Consider the following 16102-nt stretch of genomic DNA (forward strand, 5'->3'; position numbering starts at 1 on the left):
CTTTTCAGGGTGTGACTCAAAGCTCTCAGTCAGCCCATAAACAATTCTGATTTTCTGTATGTTTGAAGTATTCACATAATCCATAAATACAATATATTGGTCCCACTTTCCTTATTTTGTATAATCAAACAGTAATCAGTGAGAACAATGACTACTGAAGAATGGGACTTCTGAAGCTCTGAGGGCAAATTCTTCACCAGCACGCATATAAAAGTCACTGCAGAGAGTCTTTTCTTTCTTAAGTGCCCTTGAAACCCAGCAACTAAATTATATTCCAGGCCCCCAAACAAAGGTATAACAAAGGTTATATTTGTCTCACACTTAATTACATGCATTACAAAAGGTAAATGGACAGTCATTTTTGTACCATATACAGCGAGTACGATCACTTATGAATTTTGATATTGCTGGCTCACTGATTCACAGAAAGTAGAAATGTATGCAAGAGCCACGTCTAACAGCGATGGTGCTGTGTAAACGCGCAGCCCAGCGGAGAACACTGCCTTCACTGTTCTGGGACTGAGCTCCACGGTCTGTCAGGCTATTCTTCTTTCTCACAGGGCTCTAGTGAGACAGCTTATTTGTCCCTTCTCCTTTGTTGGTCAGAGTTGTTTCTTTCCAGGCCTTCTTCTTCTCTGAGTTTCCAAGAGAGTGTTAGCTTAAGGCCTCGCATTGACACCATCAGATATAATCAGAGAAATGAAAAATATCGTAGGAGAGAAAAGTGATATTTTAGCCAAGCAGCACAAGAGAAATATGCCACTTTCAAGCCCTGTTGTCCGTAGTTCCTAATGGAGCCCGCTCAGGAGAGACGTCATCTTTGCTGGGGTGAGTAACAGCAACTTGTCCCTTCCATATAATAGAGGAATCATCGCCTCCTCTGCTCACTGATTCTAACTTTTGAATCAGGCCCAACACATAACCATTTTTCTTTATACCACATTTGAAACTGTGTTTGCCTTGCTGAGTGTGAGATCCACATTTCTTTTGTAACAGAATGTTGTATTTTTCTTCAGTTGATTTCATTAGGATAAGCTTTTGACAAATGCTGCTTCCTCATGCAATAGAGCTTGCAGTTTGAATGGACCTGGATACGTTTTATGATAAAGAATCTAGGGCTTCCCTGGTGGCGCAGTGGTTGAGAGTCCGCCTGCCGATGCAGGGGACACGGGTTCGTGCCCCGGTCCGGGAAGATCCCACATGCCGTGGAGCGGCTGGGCCCGTGAGCCATGGCCGCTGGGCCTGCGCATCCAGAGCCTGTGCTCCGCAGCAGGAGAGGCCACAACAGTGAGAGGCCCGCGTACCGCAAAAAAAAAAAAAAAAAAAAGAATCTATCCTGCATTCATCCATTGCAGGCTGAAGAAGGAGATGTAGTTAGTGTCTGTTTCTCAAAGCAGAGAGAAAATACAGCTTTGAGGAAAAGAGTGAGACTGTTATATGGCTTCCCAATTTCATCTAGATATACCCTGAAGCTGGCACGTTGCAGTGGATTTCAACTATAGGTGGGAACTTCTGGATTTCCTTTGAGTTCAAAGGAGAAAATTGATGTTTAAAGAAAATAAGTTTACTCCCTGAGTATTAACTCCTCCCCCCAGAAAAAAAGCCTCATTCATACGAGTCATGATGAGTACCTTTAGTAAAATCCTACTGAGGGCATGCCATTAGGGCTGGGGTAACACATATCTAACCACAAGATGAAAAGTAAATTTTTAAAAATCACTGTGAGCCGCTAGTTGTTTAGCCTGCAGGAGTTCATATGCAAGGTGGAACTCACTTGTCCTCTGAATTTTCTACACACTTTTGGCCGAGGTAGCTGGAGGGGAATTCAAAATTCTGGGGAGGAAATTGACCAACAATAGCCAATCTGGCACCCTGTTCCTTTCTTCTCCAACAGTCCTTTCTTTATTTCCAGATCTTGCAAACAGACAGTCAAGATCACTAGGAGTGTTACTCCAGTAACAGATGCACTGTTACATTAAGCCATTAGTAGGGCAAATCACAGATGTTGTTTTCTTTTCAGATGTTACTATAATTACTCCTAAAAACACCTACTGAATTTGCCATTTCATTGCCATTGGTGACTTTTTAAAAATTTATCAGATCATTCACTTCTTAAATTCTATTTATATGGATTTAAATTGTATTTCTACCTCAGAGGGTTCCAATTCCCTCCTCCAGTTGTTAACATGTATCTTCCAAAGAAGGTAGCAGGGTAACCTCACATATGGGTGGATTAATAGAAAGACTGAAGGTTGAAACCCACTGCTGAGTTTGCAATCAAACCATATTGCCCTTATGCTAAAAGATGGGCATTGTCATTTTGAGGCATATGGTGCTAATAAACCCAGTTGAAGGAGTCTGCCATTCTGAAAGGCAGAACTGAGAAAGGAACTTAGGCCAGCTCTCTGGTTTACAGATGGTGAACCTGGGACTCAGGAAAACAAAGTCTGAGTTACTGAGACAAAACAACAACCAAGGCTCATGGCTCTCAATTCGGTGCTGGTTATTCTGCCATACTTGTTCTCCAAAATGGCCCTTGACATTCCAGAGAGGAATAAAAATCTCCTTCTTGACTCAAGAGTAAGCTAAGACAGGTTGGATTTCTGAGACTGGTTTTACCCACTTATTCCCTCTCCGAAAAATAAGACTTTGTCAGACATCCCTCCACCCTTGAACCTAGGGAGCTCTACCTCCATTGCTGATTAAATATCACTGATTTCTCCCTTTCAGTGGCATCATTTTAAAATTTTCTTTCAAAAGTTTCAAGCGTCTGGAGCCTTTTCTCCTCCTTTTAGTTCTCTATAAAATACAATTATATTAAGATTGAGCAAATGAGTAGTAACAGTAGCAGTGGGGTGGCTTAGTAGAAAAACAATAGTCATCGAAATTAGAATCGAATCACTGTTCTACTTCTTGTGTGACCTTAGATAAGTTACTTAGCTCCTCAAACCTCGCATCGAGAGTGTGTATGTGTATAATCACCTAGTACAATGCAATGACTGGCTCACACAGGCATTTTATAATTATTAGTCATTACTGTTAATTGGAACCAGAAGAGAGGGAATAGTAACTGTCATGGCATTTATTAGTGTTATATAATGTCTTCATGTGTGGAAGAAAGAAGGAGAGTCTCATTCTCTGCTTTTGGGATTAATGATCACTGGCTTCTGTTACGAGCAGTCAAGAGCCTTGCAGATAGTAAGCCACCCGGAAATGACCTGAATTATTGGGCCTGGGGGAGGACTTCTATCCCTCACCCGAAGTTACTCTGATGTGGTGTGGTATCAATTTGAACTCACTAGATTGAAGAAGCAACACAGGAATGCAAGAATACCTGGTTTCTTTGCTGTATCTACCTGTTTCAATAAAACTACCAGATCCCTGCAATTACTATCAAACTTGATGGCGAAATTTTCACATACGTGCCACCGTATATTCTCCACCTCTTTCCCCCAACCCCAAGTACAACCCAGAGCAGTGATTCTCTAGTTGTTGTTTCTGCCCAGATCATTTCAGCATTACTCAGGAGTTCATTAAAAATGCCATTTCTCAGGCTCTACCCCAGACTTGCTGAGTCAGAAACTTGGGAAGACTCAAATCTGAGTTCTTAAGAAGCCTCTAGGTGATTCTGATATTGACCAGAGTTAGAGAAACATGACCTGGAGAACCTGCCCAGGTGCTTTAGGTACGTTAGTGTTTCTCAAAAGTGAGGAGTAGGCACCAGGACAGGACTCAAAATTATCTGAGATAGGAACAAGATGACTTTAGGTCACTCTCTGATGTGCCGTCGAACAGCTGAATCCCATAGTGAAAGTTTTCCCTGTCTTCTCTGTCAATCCTTAAATCTCAGTTGGATGTTGACAGGCCTTTAATACCTCTCTAACCATTGCTAATCTCTTGTCAACAAAGAGAAGGATGCAAAGCCAATGTAGGGAGCAGCAGAGTCTAACTAAAATTTAGTGGTATTTTGGTTGGTTTGTATCTACTTCTACGAATGTCTTCTACTTATGGCACATGATACTTGTTTTACACTTAGGTGGTGATAAAAAGTTTCCTTTATAAATGTTTAGTCTATTTAAAGAAAAGGTTTAGAAAACAGTAACAAATTTGGTGTGTGGATATGGCAAAAAACCGGGATGTGGGCGTGAGTGCATTCGGAGAAACACTGGTGTACTGAAAAGAACTCAATTACACCAGTGCTTTAATTCCACTTGTGGCAATTATTAGCTATATAGTCTCAATTTTTTCATGTATCAAATGAGAATGGTGATGCTGACATCGTAGAAATGTTATGAGAACTTACGTATAGAAAATGCTTGCTGCAATCCTCAGAAGATGGTAGGTGCTTGCTACATACTTGTTCCCTCAAGCTTTATTTAGAAGCCAGTTTGCTGTGTAGCCTTCAGAATAGCATTGCTTTCTGGGTTTCAGAGTCATTTACAAGACAACAAAGGAGACTTGATGATTTCAAAGGCCCCTTCTAGCTCTTAGCTAATAGGTATATACATGTACATTGTATATGTGTGTATGTATATATATACACATATATATAATAAATTCTTTATTCTTTACCTTTATATAAACATGGCGTAGGCCTAAGTAGCTGTATTCCACAGACGTAAACCTTGAGTGCTTGGGAATAGTATTGAAACCATGGCTCATGGATGAGCCATGTTGGAAAAATAAAAAATCAAGTCATGAGGAATGTACAAGCTGATGTACATTTCAGAACTCAGAGGTAATTTCATTGTATTTTATTATCGTCTGTCAACCTTAAAGCAATACTGAGACTAAAAAACATAGTCACAGAGGTTTCTGAAGAGAATGGTTTCTATGAGTTGGTATAAATATATTCAGAGAAACTTGTTCCTACTTAATAACCCATGTTTTTCCTTCTGAATTGCTGATGCATTCGCTTATGTGAAAGGCAGCTTGTCCTTTGCTGTCAGGTGAACTTGATAGAATAATAGAAAATTCTGAAAAATTCAATCATATCTTGTTGCTTCTCAAGGGAGTTTCTTGACTAGTTATTCTGTTTAAGGAGAAAACGAGATGACACTGTTTCTTTGGTGTTGTACAAAATGCTGACCAAGTTGAACAGCTCGGGTTCCAGGCAGCAGGTGCCACGTGGAGTTTTCCCTTCTCAGCATCCAAGGGATGGTGCTGTTGGGATTTGGGGGCCCATTGGAAGGTGAATGAAATACCTAAGGGGTTACTACAGGATTGAACTATTAGGAAATCAGACGTGGTAACCATTAGCTTGTTTATTGTTTACAGCATTCCTGTCCGTCAGGAGACCTAAAAATGAGGAAAAATGCTGCAATTAGCTTCTCTTAATCAGAATATAATAAAGCCTGCACTTTCTTTAATATAACTATTAAAGAGTCCCAGAAGGTTGGTCTGCTCAAATATTGGCAATTCTGATGAAACACCCTAATGAGGTTATTCAACTTGATTCAGCTGTCACTTAATTGAAAATTAGTATGTAAGACACAGGGCATGAGCTTGAACTCAGATGGACAAAGGTTCAAGTTACTATCTTCTCTTAAAGCTCTGGTCTCCTCATCTATAAACTGAGGATAATATGTTTCTATTTCACAAGATTGTTCTTAGATTATTTTCACATCATCTCCTTGATTAATCAGAAGAGCTAACACTCAGTAAGCACTTACTTCCCGCCAGGTAGGTGCTCTTCCAAGGCTAGGATCATTTAAGCCTCTATAAATATCTGAAGTGGGTACAATTACTAGCTTCAGGTTAGGGACGTGGGAACAGGCCCCAGAGAGAACTCCACTAACTTGCCAAGCAACACGTACTCTCGCTCCAGATGCCTCTTCTTTAAGGCTTAAAAACACTTGGCATTGTTTCATGTGTCAGCGTTTCATATGAGTTGAACCATGTGAAATTATAGACACTTGACAGTTTTTACATGTATAAATAACCATTTCATGTGGTTCTGGCTAATAAACATTGAATGTGGGTAAACAGTAGCTACAGTTGCTACTGCCAGTAACAATAGCAGTAATAATGTTGATTTTATCTTTGAATCTTTTTGTTAATATAAGGAATGTGGATGGCATTAGAGTTTAAAGACCACTAGCTTGGCAATCAGGAACTGTGTAAGCTCTAGGTCTCAGTTTCCCCACTAGTAAAATAATGGGGTTGGTCTTTTCCAGCTCTGATAGTCAATGGCATAGCATTAACAACTATTCATGGAAAAGGACCAGTGTTTTTTTGTTTTTTGTCCAATCCATGTCCAACCAATAACTAGTTCTACTATGAATGACAAGAACATAACTCATGTCATATGTAAGGCAAGTTTCCCAATCACATGTTCAGATATCTTAGTAGGGTTAAGTTGATGTACTTGTTTCTAAACATATATACTCAATTTCTGTGTTTAACTTGCTGTAAACCAGTAATCAACCGTCCATGGACTGTACTGAGTAACATTAGAAGTCTATAATGTATATAAATAAATTCTTAAAAGAGAATGTGGGTATGTCGGCGTGTGTGGGTGTGTGTTTCTGTCCCTTTAAAAATGTATTCTTTGGAGATGAGAAATGAATATCATAAAAATAGGGAATTTTATTTTTTTACATCTTTATTGGAGTATAATTGCTTTACAATGGTGTGTTAGAAAATGGAATTTTAAAAAGGAAAGTCACAGATGTGTCATACACGGAACATCACTCAGGGCATTTGAATGAGACAGAGAAAAGACAGCAGATAGAGAAAAAGACGAGAGTTTGTACGTTTATTTTGAACAACTGTTCTTTATTTCACAATAATTACCCACCTTCTGTGTTGTCATGTTTGAAGCACTAGGAAATTAGAGATAAATGAGACATGGCCCCTATCCTCCAGGAGCTCACAGTCTAGCCAGAGATACCACAGATAAGCACATAAATGTTGACCAGGAGGGCTTCCCTGGTGGCGCAGTGGTTGAGAGTCCGCCTGCCGATGCAGGGGACACGGGTTTGTGCCCCGGTCCGGGAAGATCCCACATGCTGCGGAGCAGCTGGGCCTGTGAGTCATGGCCGCTGAGCCTGCGCGTCCAGAGCCTGTGCTCTGCAACGGGAGAGGCCACAACAGTGAGAGGCCCGCACACCACAAGAAAAAAAAAAAAAAAAAAATGTAGACTAGGAGATAACGCTCTAAAGGAAAACAAAGGATTTGACTAGGGTATCAGAAAGGGCTTCACCCTTAAGGGGTAATTTCTTATATTTTGTTGTTTTGTTTTATTCTATTTTAAAAAAAAACTTTTTATTCATGTATAATTTATACACACACAGAGTACACTAACCTTGCATATACAGCTCAGTGAATTATAACAAGATGAACACTCCAGCTTAGTCACTTGATCAAGAAGCCACCACTAGGTCAAGAAATAGAATGTTTTTACGAGCTTTCCTGAGGTCCTGATACGCCCTTTCCCAATTATGGCCCTCTCCCTCTTCACAAGTGTAACCAAGATCCTGATTTCTAACATCAAGGATTAAATTTGCCTGTCCTTGAAATCTTATACGAATGGAATCACACTCATACATGCCTTTGTGTCTGGCTTTTTTGCTCAATGTGATGTCTACAATAGTGGTTCCCAAACTGTGTAGCAGTGCATCGCAGGGCACTGCAGGGTATTTGTAAATTTTACAGAAACATCATAATGCTCAACATCTGTCAGACAGTGAACAAAGTAATACTTCATGACAGTTCAGTTTCCACATTAAGTTGTACTACATTTCTTGGTGTCGTAGCTTTGCAAACATTCAAAGGTAACATTCAAGCTGTAATTAAAAGCAAGTATGTACAGAAATCACTGTGGAACAGAAAATGAGGGTGGTAGTATCCAACATGATTCCAAGATTTGAGAAGCTGTGCAATGCCTAGCAGGAATACACAGCCCTTTAGTACGTTACTGTGGTTATTTAAGGATGAAATTAAAATATTAGTTTTTTCTTTCAATTTATGTGTACTTTTTAACATGACTGCTAAGTTGTTAGGACACAAATATTTATTAAGTTGTGACATAACTACTTAATAATTGGGACTGTTATATTTTTCTTTTGGTGTAGTGGCACTTTAAAATTTTTTCTGAGACAATAACGACCTGAGAAAGTTTGGAAAAGTCTGGTCTATGAAATTCATTCGTACTGTTACGTGTAACAGTTATTTCCATTTCTGTTTGGTTTTCTACTGTGTGAGCGCACAATTTATTTATATATTCTACTATTGACGGAAATTTGTGTTATTTCCGATTTGGAGCTATTATCAATAATGCTCCTATGAATAGTTTCAAACATAGCTTTTAGTACACATATGTGTGTTTCTGGTAGGTACAGATTTAGGAGTGGAATTCCTTCGTCATAGGGTATGGCTATCTCAACTTTAGTAGATACTGCTAAGTAGTATCCTAAGGCAGTCATTCCAATTTACACTTCCACCAGGGTTGTATGAGAGTGTCAGTTGTTCCACATCCTACTAACCTTTACTATTTTTAGTATTTTAATACAAGTCAATTCTAGTGGGTACAGGCAGATCCAGATTCTGTGCTGCTTAAAGCTTAATTCATTTTGGGAGGTGTGAGCTAAGAAAAAGAATAGTAAATTATAAATCAAAGTTAAGAATGAATAATTATTGACTAGAAGAAAATAAATCCCAGCAGGTTATAAAATTTAAAAGACAAGAAATACCTAAATACCATTAAATCAAGAAAAATTGAGAAAAATCATATGAATTCACTACCCATCACACCCCCTACAATTTTCCATTTCTGCACTTTTTAGCTGTCTAGTCTTGGATTACCCCTTCATAGGGTAACAATTTTACATGATCACTTTCTTTAGAGAAAATAGAAAGACAATTCAGCTTTTCTTATAATTTGATAAAAATTTTTTTTTAATACAGGTAGTTTAGAAAAGTGTATTTAAGTTCAAAAATTTGTCAAATTTGGGGAATCACTATAGATTTTTTAAAAAATGAACTGCAACTTTTTAGGATGTTTCAGGTTGTAGAGTAGGTAGTCTTTTTTGTCTTTCTTTTTTTTTTTTTTGGCTGTGTTGGGTCTTCGTTGCTGCGCACAGGCTTTCTCTTGTTGCAGTGAGCGTGGGCCACTCGGTTGCTGTGTGCAGGCTTCTCATTATGGTGGCTTCTCATTTTGGAGCACGGGCTCTAGGTGCGCGGGCTTCAGTAGTTGTGGCCCACGGGCTTAGTTGCTCCATGGCATGTGGGATCTTCCCGGGCCAGGGATCGAACCTGTGTCCCCTGCGTTGGCAGGCAGATTCTTAACCACTGCACCACCAGGGAAGTCCCTAGGTAGTCTTAAATATTCTTTGAATTGGTGAAACTTAGCTTCTTTGTCATCCATGTCCTGGTTGTGGTGATTTATTATGTATTGAATTAGATCTTCCCCTTTGTTTAGTATTGCTATTGAAATCAGCACGGCAGAAGTAGTTTATACCTGGAAGCCATTCCTACCCTAGAACAGCTAGCAATCAATTAACTGTAGCTGGGGGTGACCACAAGCCACATAAAAATATACCACTAAATCCAAACTAGAGGTACCCTCAGCTTAACCACATCTCACATACACCCACAGCTACTTCTGCTGAAGTGATCATATGACTTTTCTTCTGCCCCATCCCCCCATTAATATGTTGAAATAGTCCAGTTTCTTTTCTAACTTAAAATGACCCTTGCATTCCTTTGCAACCTGGTCATGATGTATTATCCTTCTTATAAATCTCTAGGTTTTGTTTGGGAATATTTGGTTTAAGATTATGATTTCTATGTTCATAAAAGATTGGCAGTAATATTTACTTTTTTCCAACTTTCTTGAGGTACAATTAACAAATAAAATTGTAAGATACTTAAAGTTTACATCGTGATGATTTGATGTACAAATACGTTGTGAAGGGATTCCTCCTATCTGGTTAATTAATATCCACATCACTTTACTTACTCATTTTACTTGGATGAGAACATTTATGTTCTCCTCTCTTAGCAAATTTCAATTATACAATACAGTGTTATCAACTATAGTCACTATTTTTACACTAGATCCTCAGACCTTATTGATCTAATAGCTGAAAGTTTATACAATTTTACCCATCTCTCCCTATCTTGCCTACCACCTAGGCTCTAGCAACCACATTTTTACTGTCCGTTTCTGACTTTGAGGGGCTTTTTTTCAAGATTTCTCATGTAAATGATAACATGCAGTATTTGTACATATTTCTTGGTCTGGCTTATTTCATTTAGCCTAATGGCCTCAAGGTCCTTCCATATTGTCATAGATTGGAGGCTGTCCTTCTTTCTAATGCTGAATAACATCCTATTGAATATGTATACAACACCTTTTCTGTATACATTTATCTTTTTTTTTTAACATCTTTATTGGAGTATAATTGCTTTACAGAGGACACGGGGAGGGGGAAGGGTAAGCTGGGGCGAAGTGAGAGAGTGGCATGAACTTATATATAGTACCAAATGTAAAATAGATAGCTAGTGGGAAGCAGCCACATAGCACAGGGAGATCAGCTCGGGGCTTTGTGACCACCTAGAGGGGTGGGATAGGGAGGGTGGGAGGGAGATGTAAGAGGGAGGGGATATGGGGATATACGTATGCATATAGCTGATTCATTTTGTTATACGTTTATCTTTTAAGGGGCACATAAGTGGTTTCCATATCTTAGCTTTTGTGAACAACGCTGCAGTAACCATGGGAATGCAGATATCTCTCTGAGATTCTGTTTTCATGTCCTTTGGATATATACCCAGAAGTGGGATTGCTGGATCATATAGTAATTCTATTTTAGATTTTTTGAGAAATTGCCATACTGTTTTCCATAGTGGCTGCACCAATTTACATTCCCACCAACAGTGCACAAGAGTTCCCTTTTCTCCACATCCTCCTCAAAACTTCTCTCTTGTCTTCTTGATTATAGCTATTTTAACAGGTGTGAGGTAATAACCCATTGTGGTTTTAATTTGCATTTCGTTGACAATTAGTGATGTTGAGCACCTTTTCACATACCTGTTGGCCATTTGTATGTTTTCTTTGACAAATGTCTATTCAGTTCCTTTGCCCATTTTTTTAATAAAATTGTTTTTATTTTTGCTATTGAGTTATATGTGTGAGTTCTTTATACATTTTGAATATTAACCCCCTTAGCAGATAAATAATTTGCAAATATTTCCTCCCATTCGGTAGGATGCCTTTTGTTTTGTTGATGGTTTCTTTTGCTGTGCAGAAGGTTTTCAGTCTGAGGTAGTCCCGATTGTTTTTGCTTTTGTTACCTTTGCTTTTTTGGTGTCTAATCCAAAATTCATTGCCAAGACCAATAAAAGGAAGATTTTTTTCCTATGCTTTCTTCCAGGACTTTTATGGTTTCAGGCTTTATGTTCAAGTCTTTAATCCATTTTGAGTTTATTTTTGTGTATGGTGGAAGATAGGGATCCAGTTTCATTCTTTTGCATGTGGCTGTGCAGTTTTCCCAGGACCGTTTATTGAAGAGATTATCCTTTACCCATTGTATATTCTTGGCTTCTTTGTCATAAATTAATTGCTCATATACACATGGGTGTATTTCTGGGCTCTCTATTCTGTTCCATTGACATATGTGTCTGTTTTTATGCCAAAATTATACTGTTTTGATTATTACAGCTTTGTAATACAGTGTGAAATCAGGAAGTATGATGCCCCAGCTTTGTCTTCTTTCTCAAAATTGCTTTGGCTATTCACATCTTCGTAATTCCATACACGTTTTAGAATTTTTAAAAATGCCTGTGATAAATGCCATTGGAATTTTGATAGGATTGCATTGAATCAGTAGATCACTTGGATTAGTATGGACATTTCAACAATATTCTTCCAATCCATGAACACGGAATATCTTTATTTTTATTGAAGTATAGTTGATGTACAATATTGTATGTTTCAGTTGTACAGTATAGTGATTCACAATTTTTAAAGGTTATATTCTAGTTACGGTTATTATAAACTATTGGCTATATTCCCTGTGTTGTACAATATATCCTTGTAGCTTATTTATTTTATTTATAGCAGTTTGTACCTATTAATACCCTATACCTGTCTCTTGTGATTTAATGACTATCTTTAGTGTTATGTTTGGATTCCTTTTTCTTTTTTTGTGTGTATCTATTATAGATTTTTGCTTTGTGGTTACCATGATGTTTATATATAGCAGTGTGTGTGTGTGTGTGTGTGTGTGAGAGATTCTTTAAAATTGCTGATCTCTTAATTTCAAATGCATTTTAACAATCTTGCATTTGTACTCTCCTCCCCTCACAATTACAGTTTTGACATATTTTACATTTAATTGCTTTGTGTATCCTTTTGTGTATCCTTATTGTGGATATAGATGATTTTACTACTTTTTTGACCTTCCTACTAGCTTTGTGCATGATGATTTCCTACCTTTACTGTGTGTTTGCCTTTATCGATGAGATTTTCCTTTTGTAATTTTCATGTTTCTAGTTGTGACCTTTTCTTTTTCACATAGAGAAGTTCCTTTAACATTTCTTATAAAGCTGGTTTTGTGGTGCTAAAGTCTTAAATTTTGCTTGTCTGTAAAACTTTTCATCTCTCCATCAAATTGGAATGAGGGCCTTGCTGTGTAGAGTATTCTTGGTTGTAGGTTTTGCCCTTTCATCACCTTAAATGTATCATGCCACTCCCTTCTGGACTACAGAGTTTCTGCTGGAAAGTCAGCTGACAGCCTCATGGGAGTTCCCTTGTATGTAACGTCTTGCATTTTTCCCTTGCTGCTTTTAATATTATCTTGTTATCTTTATTTTTTGCCATTTTAATTACAATGTGTCTTGGCATGTTCCTCTCTCGGTTAATCCTGTATGGGACTCTCTTTGCTTCCTGGACTTGGATGTCTGTTTCCATTCCCAGGTTATGGAAGTTTTCATCTATATCTTCAATTGTGTTCTCAGTCCCTTCCTCTCTCTATTCTCCTTCTGGGACCCCTGTAAATATGTGAATATTAATGTGATTGATGTTGCCCCAGAGGTCTCTTAAGCCGTCCTCATTTCTTTTCATTCTTTCTTTTTCCTGTTCAGCATTAGTGATTTCTGCTACTCTGTCTTCCAGCTTGCTGATCCATTCCTCTGTATCATTTAATCTACTGTTGATTCCTTCTAGTGTAATTTTCATTTAGGTTATTGTACTCTTCATCTCTGTTTGGTTGTTATTTATATTTTCTAACTCTTTGTTTAAAAACTTCTAACTTCTCTGCATCCAGCCCACGTTCTGGGGCTGGTGCCTGCCCACTGTTGGGTGGAGCTGTGTCCCAGCATCTCTGGCTGGAGGGTCTTGAGGGTTCCGTGTCTAGTGTCTCTGCACTGTTGTGTGGGTCTGGGTCCTGGGCCCTCTGGTGGGCAGGGCCATGTCCAGGGGCAGCTCTGGGCTCAGGGGTTCTTAAGGCAGCCTGTCTGCAGGTGGGTGGGACTGGGTCCCCACCTAGTTAGTTGCTTGGCTTGAGACTTTCCAGCACTGGTGACTACAGACTGTTGGGCCAGGGTGGGGCTGGGTCCTGGGGCTAATAAGCTAGAGGAAGAATTCCAAATGACACTTGCCAGCACTAGGGTCCGTGTGATAGAAGGAGCTCCCAAAAATGGCTGCTGCCAGTGTCCATGTCCCCAGGGTGAGCTGCAGTTGCCTCCTGACTCTTCAGGACACTCTCCAAGGTCAACAGGTAGGTCTGACCCAGGCTCCTATCAAATTACTGCTTCCACCCTTGGTCCCAGAGCATTATTGTGTGTACCCTTTGAAAGTGAAACGTCTGTTTCCCCCAGCCTTCTGGAACTCCTGAAAGTAAGCACCACTGGTCTTCAAAGCCAGATGCTCTGGGAGCTCATCTTCCCGGTACAGGACCCCTGTGCTGGGGAGCCTGATGTCATGCTGAGACCCCTTACTCCTGTCCTCCTGTCTGTGGGTCATCCACCTGGGGGTGTGGGTCTTGACTATACCACCACTCCACTCCTCCTACACATCTCATTGTGGTTCCTTCTATATATCCTTAGTTGTAGAAGATCTTTTCTGGTAGCTTCTCATCTTTTTCATTGATAGTTGTTCTGAAAATAGTTGTAATTTTGGTGTTCCCATGAGAGGAGGTGAACGGAGGTTCTTTATACTCCACCATCTTGGAAACTCAGTATATCAGTCTTTGTCTCGTTTGGAGATTTTAGTCCATTTACACTTAAATTATTGATAGGTATGGACTTACTATTGTTATTTTCTTATTTTCTGACATTTTTGTAATTCCTTTTTTCCTGTCTACTTTTCTTACTCTTTTTTTGTGCTTTGATAATTTGCTGAAATGGTATGCATAGATTTCTTCCTCTTTATATTTTGTGTATCTACTATAGGTTTTTGCTTTGTGGATACTGTGATGCTTACGTGAAAGAGCTTGTATTTATAATAATCTTTGTATTCTTCAGCTCTGTGATTTCTGTTTAGTACTTCCTTACATATTCTGTTTCTTTGTTGATATTCTCACTTTGTTCGTACATTTATTCTTGACCTCAGTGAGCATTTTTTGACTGTTACTTTGAACTCTTTATCAGGTAAATCCCTTATCTCCTTTTCATTCATTAAGATCTGTTTCTGGAGTTTTATCTTGTTCTTTTATTTGGATCATATTCCTCTGTTTCTTCATTTTCCTTGTCTCTCAGTTTCTGCACACTAGATAAAATAACCGCCTCTCCTAGTCTTGATGGAGCGGTCTTGTTTAGGAGATGAATGGTCAGTCAGCCCAGCCCAAGCTTTTGGTCGTTACTCAAACCTTTGTAATTGTCCAAGCCTCATTCTTTATTCTTAGTGGCTCCCGGTAGTTGAGGGTCTGCCAGGACCAGTGCATGTCCCAAAAGGGAGGATCACAGTATCGACTGAAAAGAAAATCACAACCTAAAATTTAAGAATTACGCTTTATTAATGAAGTCTTTAGCCTGGGAGACAGCCTCTCAGCTAGCTCTGAGAAACTGCTCTGAAGAAGTAGGGAGGAGCCAGAATATATGTAAACTCTTCTTCTGGGAAAACATCTTGTCAAGCATAGAAAGATTACTGCTAATCACAAAGAAGAGACATCTCAAGTTAATTGTTTTACTGCTTTTCTATGTATGGCTGGATATAAGAATCTGGGGTCATTTTAAATTTTTCCTTAGATCGGCATCTTAACTATCTAGGGCCAGTATCCTATTTTTAACCATCCTGAATTCCCCCTCAGAGCCTACTTTTGGGGGCAGCTGTAGTGGCTGATAGCTTGATGGGGCCAACATTGTCATTTACTGAAGTGGCAGGTGACATTCTTCGTCCACAACCGGCAACAGCTAGATACAGGCTGATGGATCCTCAGGCAGCAGCTGGGAGAGTATGTAGTTAGGACCCTGCTAGGGAGAAACTTGGAGATGGTCTTTTTTGCCTTTTTTTTTTTTTTTTTTTTTAAACATGTGCTGGGTCTGGGTGTGTAACTGTGCGTACTACTCCTGAGCCTGTTAATGACTGCTTCTTTGTTTGCTACAGTCCTGTGGGACTTTTGAATGCAAACACCCTTGGCTCTCTGAGCCACGTGATGAGGGGCCCAGCCCTTGGGTGTCTTCACAAGAGTTGGGGTGCCAGACATGTGTGCCAGTACCTCCAGGGAGATAGAGGAAAATTGGAGCAAACTAAAAGGTATCCACAGTCTTCCCTGTTCCCCAGAATGGGTCACAGTCAGACCCTAGATGTGTGCTAAATTAAAAGTGAGGCCCTCGGGCAGCAGCTTTTAAAGTATGCAAATAGGCCTCTTTCAGCGAGAGACTGGGAAATAGATGTTTCTGTTTGCTCCCTCTGTACTGAGCCCTGGAAGGACAGCCAGGTAACTATTATGTCTTTGTTTACCATAGTCCAGTTGGACTTGTGAATATAAGCCCCAGGGCCTCTCAGAGCCAGGCAGTCCTATGGGTTTGTCCCTCGGACAACAGCTACAACAGCAGGAGCACCAGAAATGTGTATAAGCTTCCGGGAAGATGTTGGCAGTTTGCAGGAGACTCAAGTGAGAAGCTGAAGGTGGTATTGCTGGCTTCCCTGATCCAG

General features: G+C 39.5%; 1 protein-coding gene across 1 annotated transcript in view; it reads left to right on the forward strand.

Moving 5' to 3' along the window:
* Window positions 1-626: 626 nt before the first annotated feature.
* ATP10B (ATPase phospholipid transporting 10B (putative)) overlaps window positions 627-16102 on the forward strand; it is a 294439-nt gene continuing 278963 nt past the window's right edge. The window contains exon 1 of the mRNA XM_027084380.1: window positions 627-828. Coding sequence (XP_026940181.1) covers window positions 792-828 — 37 coding nt within the window. The 5' untranslated portion in view covers window positions 627-791. The remainder of the gene's footprint in view (window positions 829-16102) is intronic.

Source organism: Aethalodelphis obliquidens, unplaced genomic scaffold (genome assembly GCF_003676395.1).
Source record: "Aethalodelphis obliquidens isolate GAN/ISIS:26980383/991018 unplaced genomic scaffold, ASM367639v1 scaffold52, whole genome shotgun sequence".
Taxonomy (NCBI): Eukaryota; Metazoa; Chordata; class Mammalia; order Artiodactyla; family Delphinidae; genus Aethalodelphis; species Aethalodelphis obliquidens.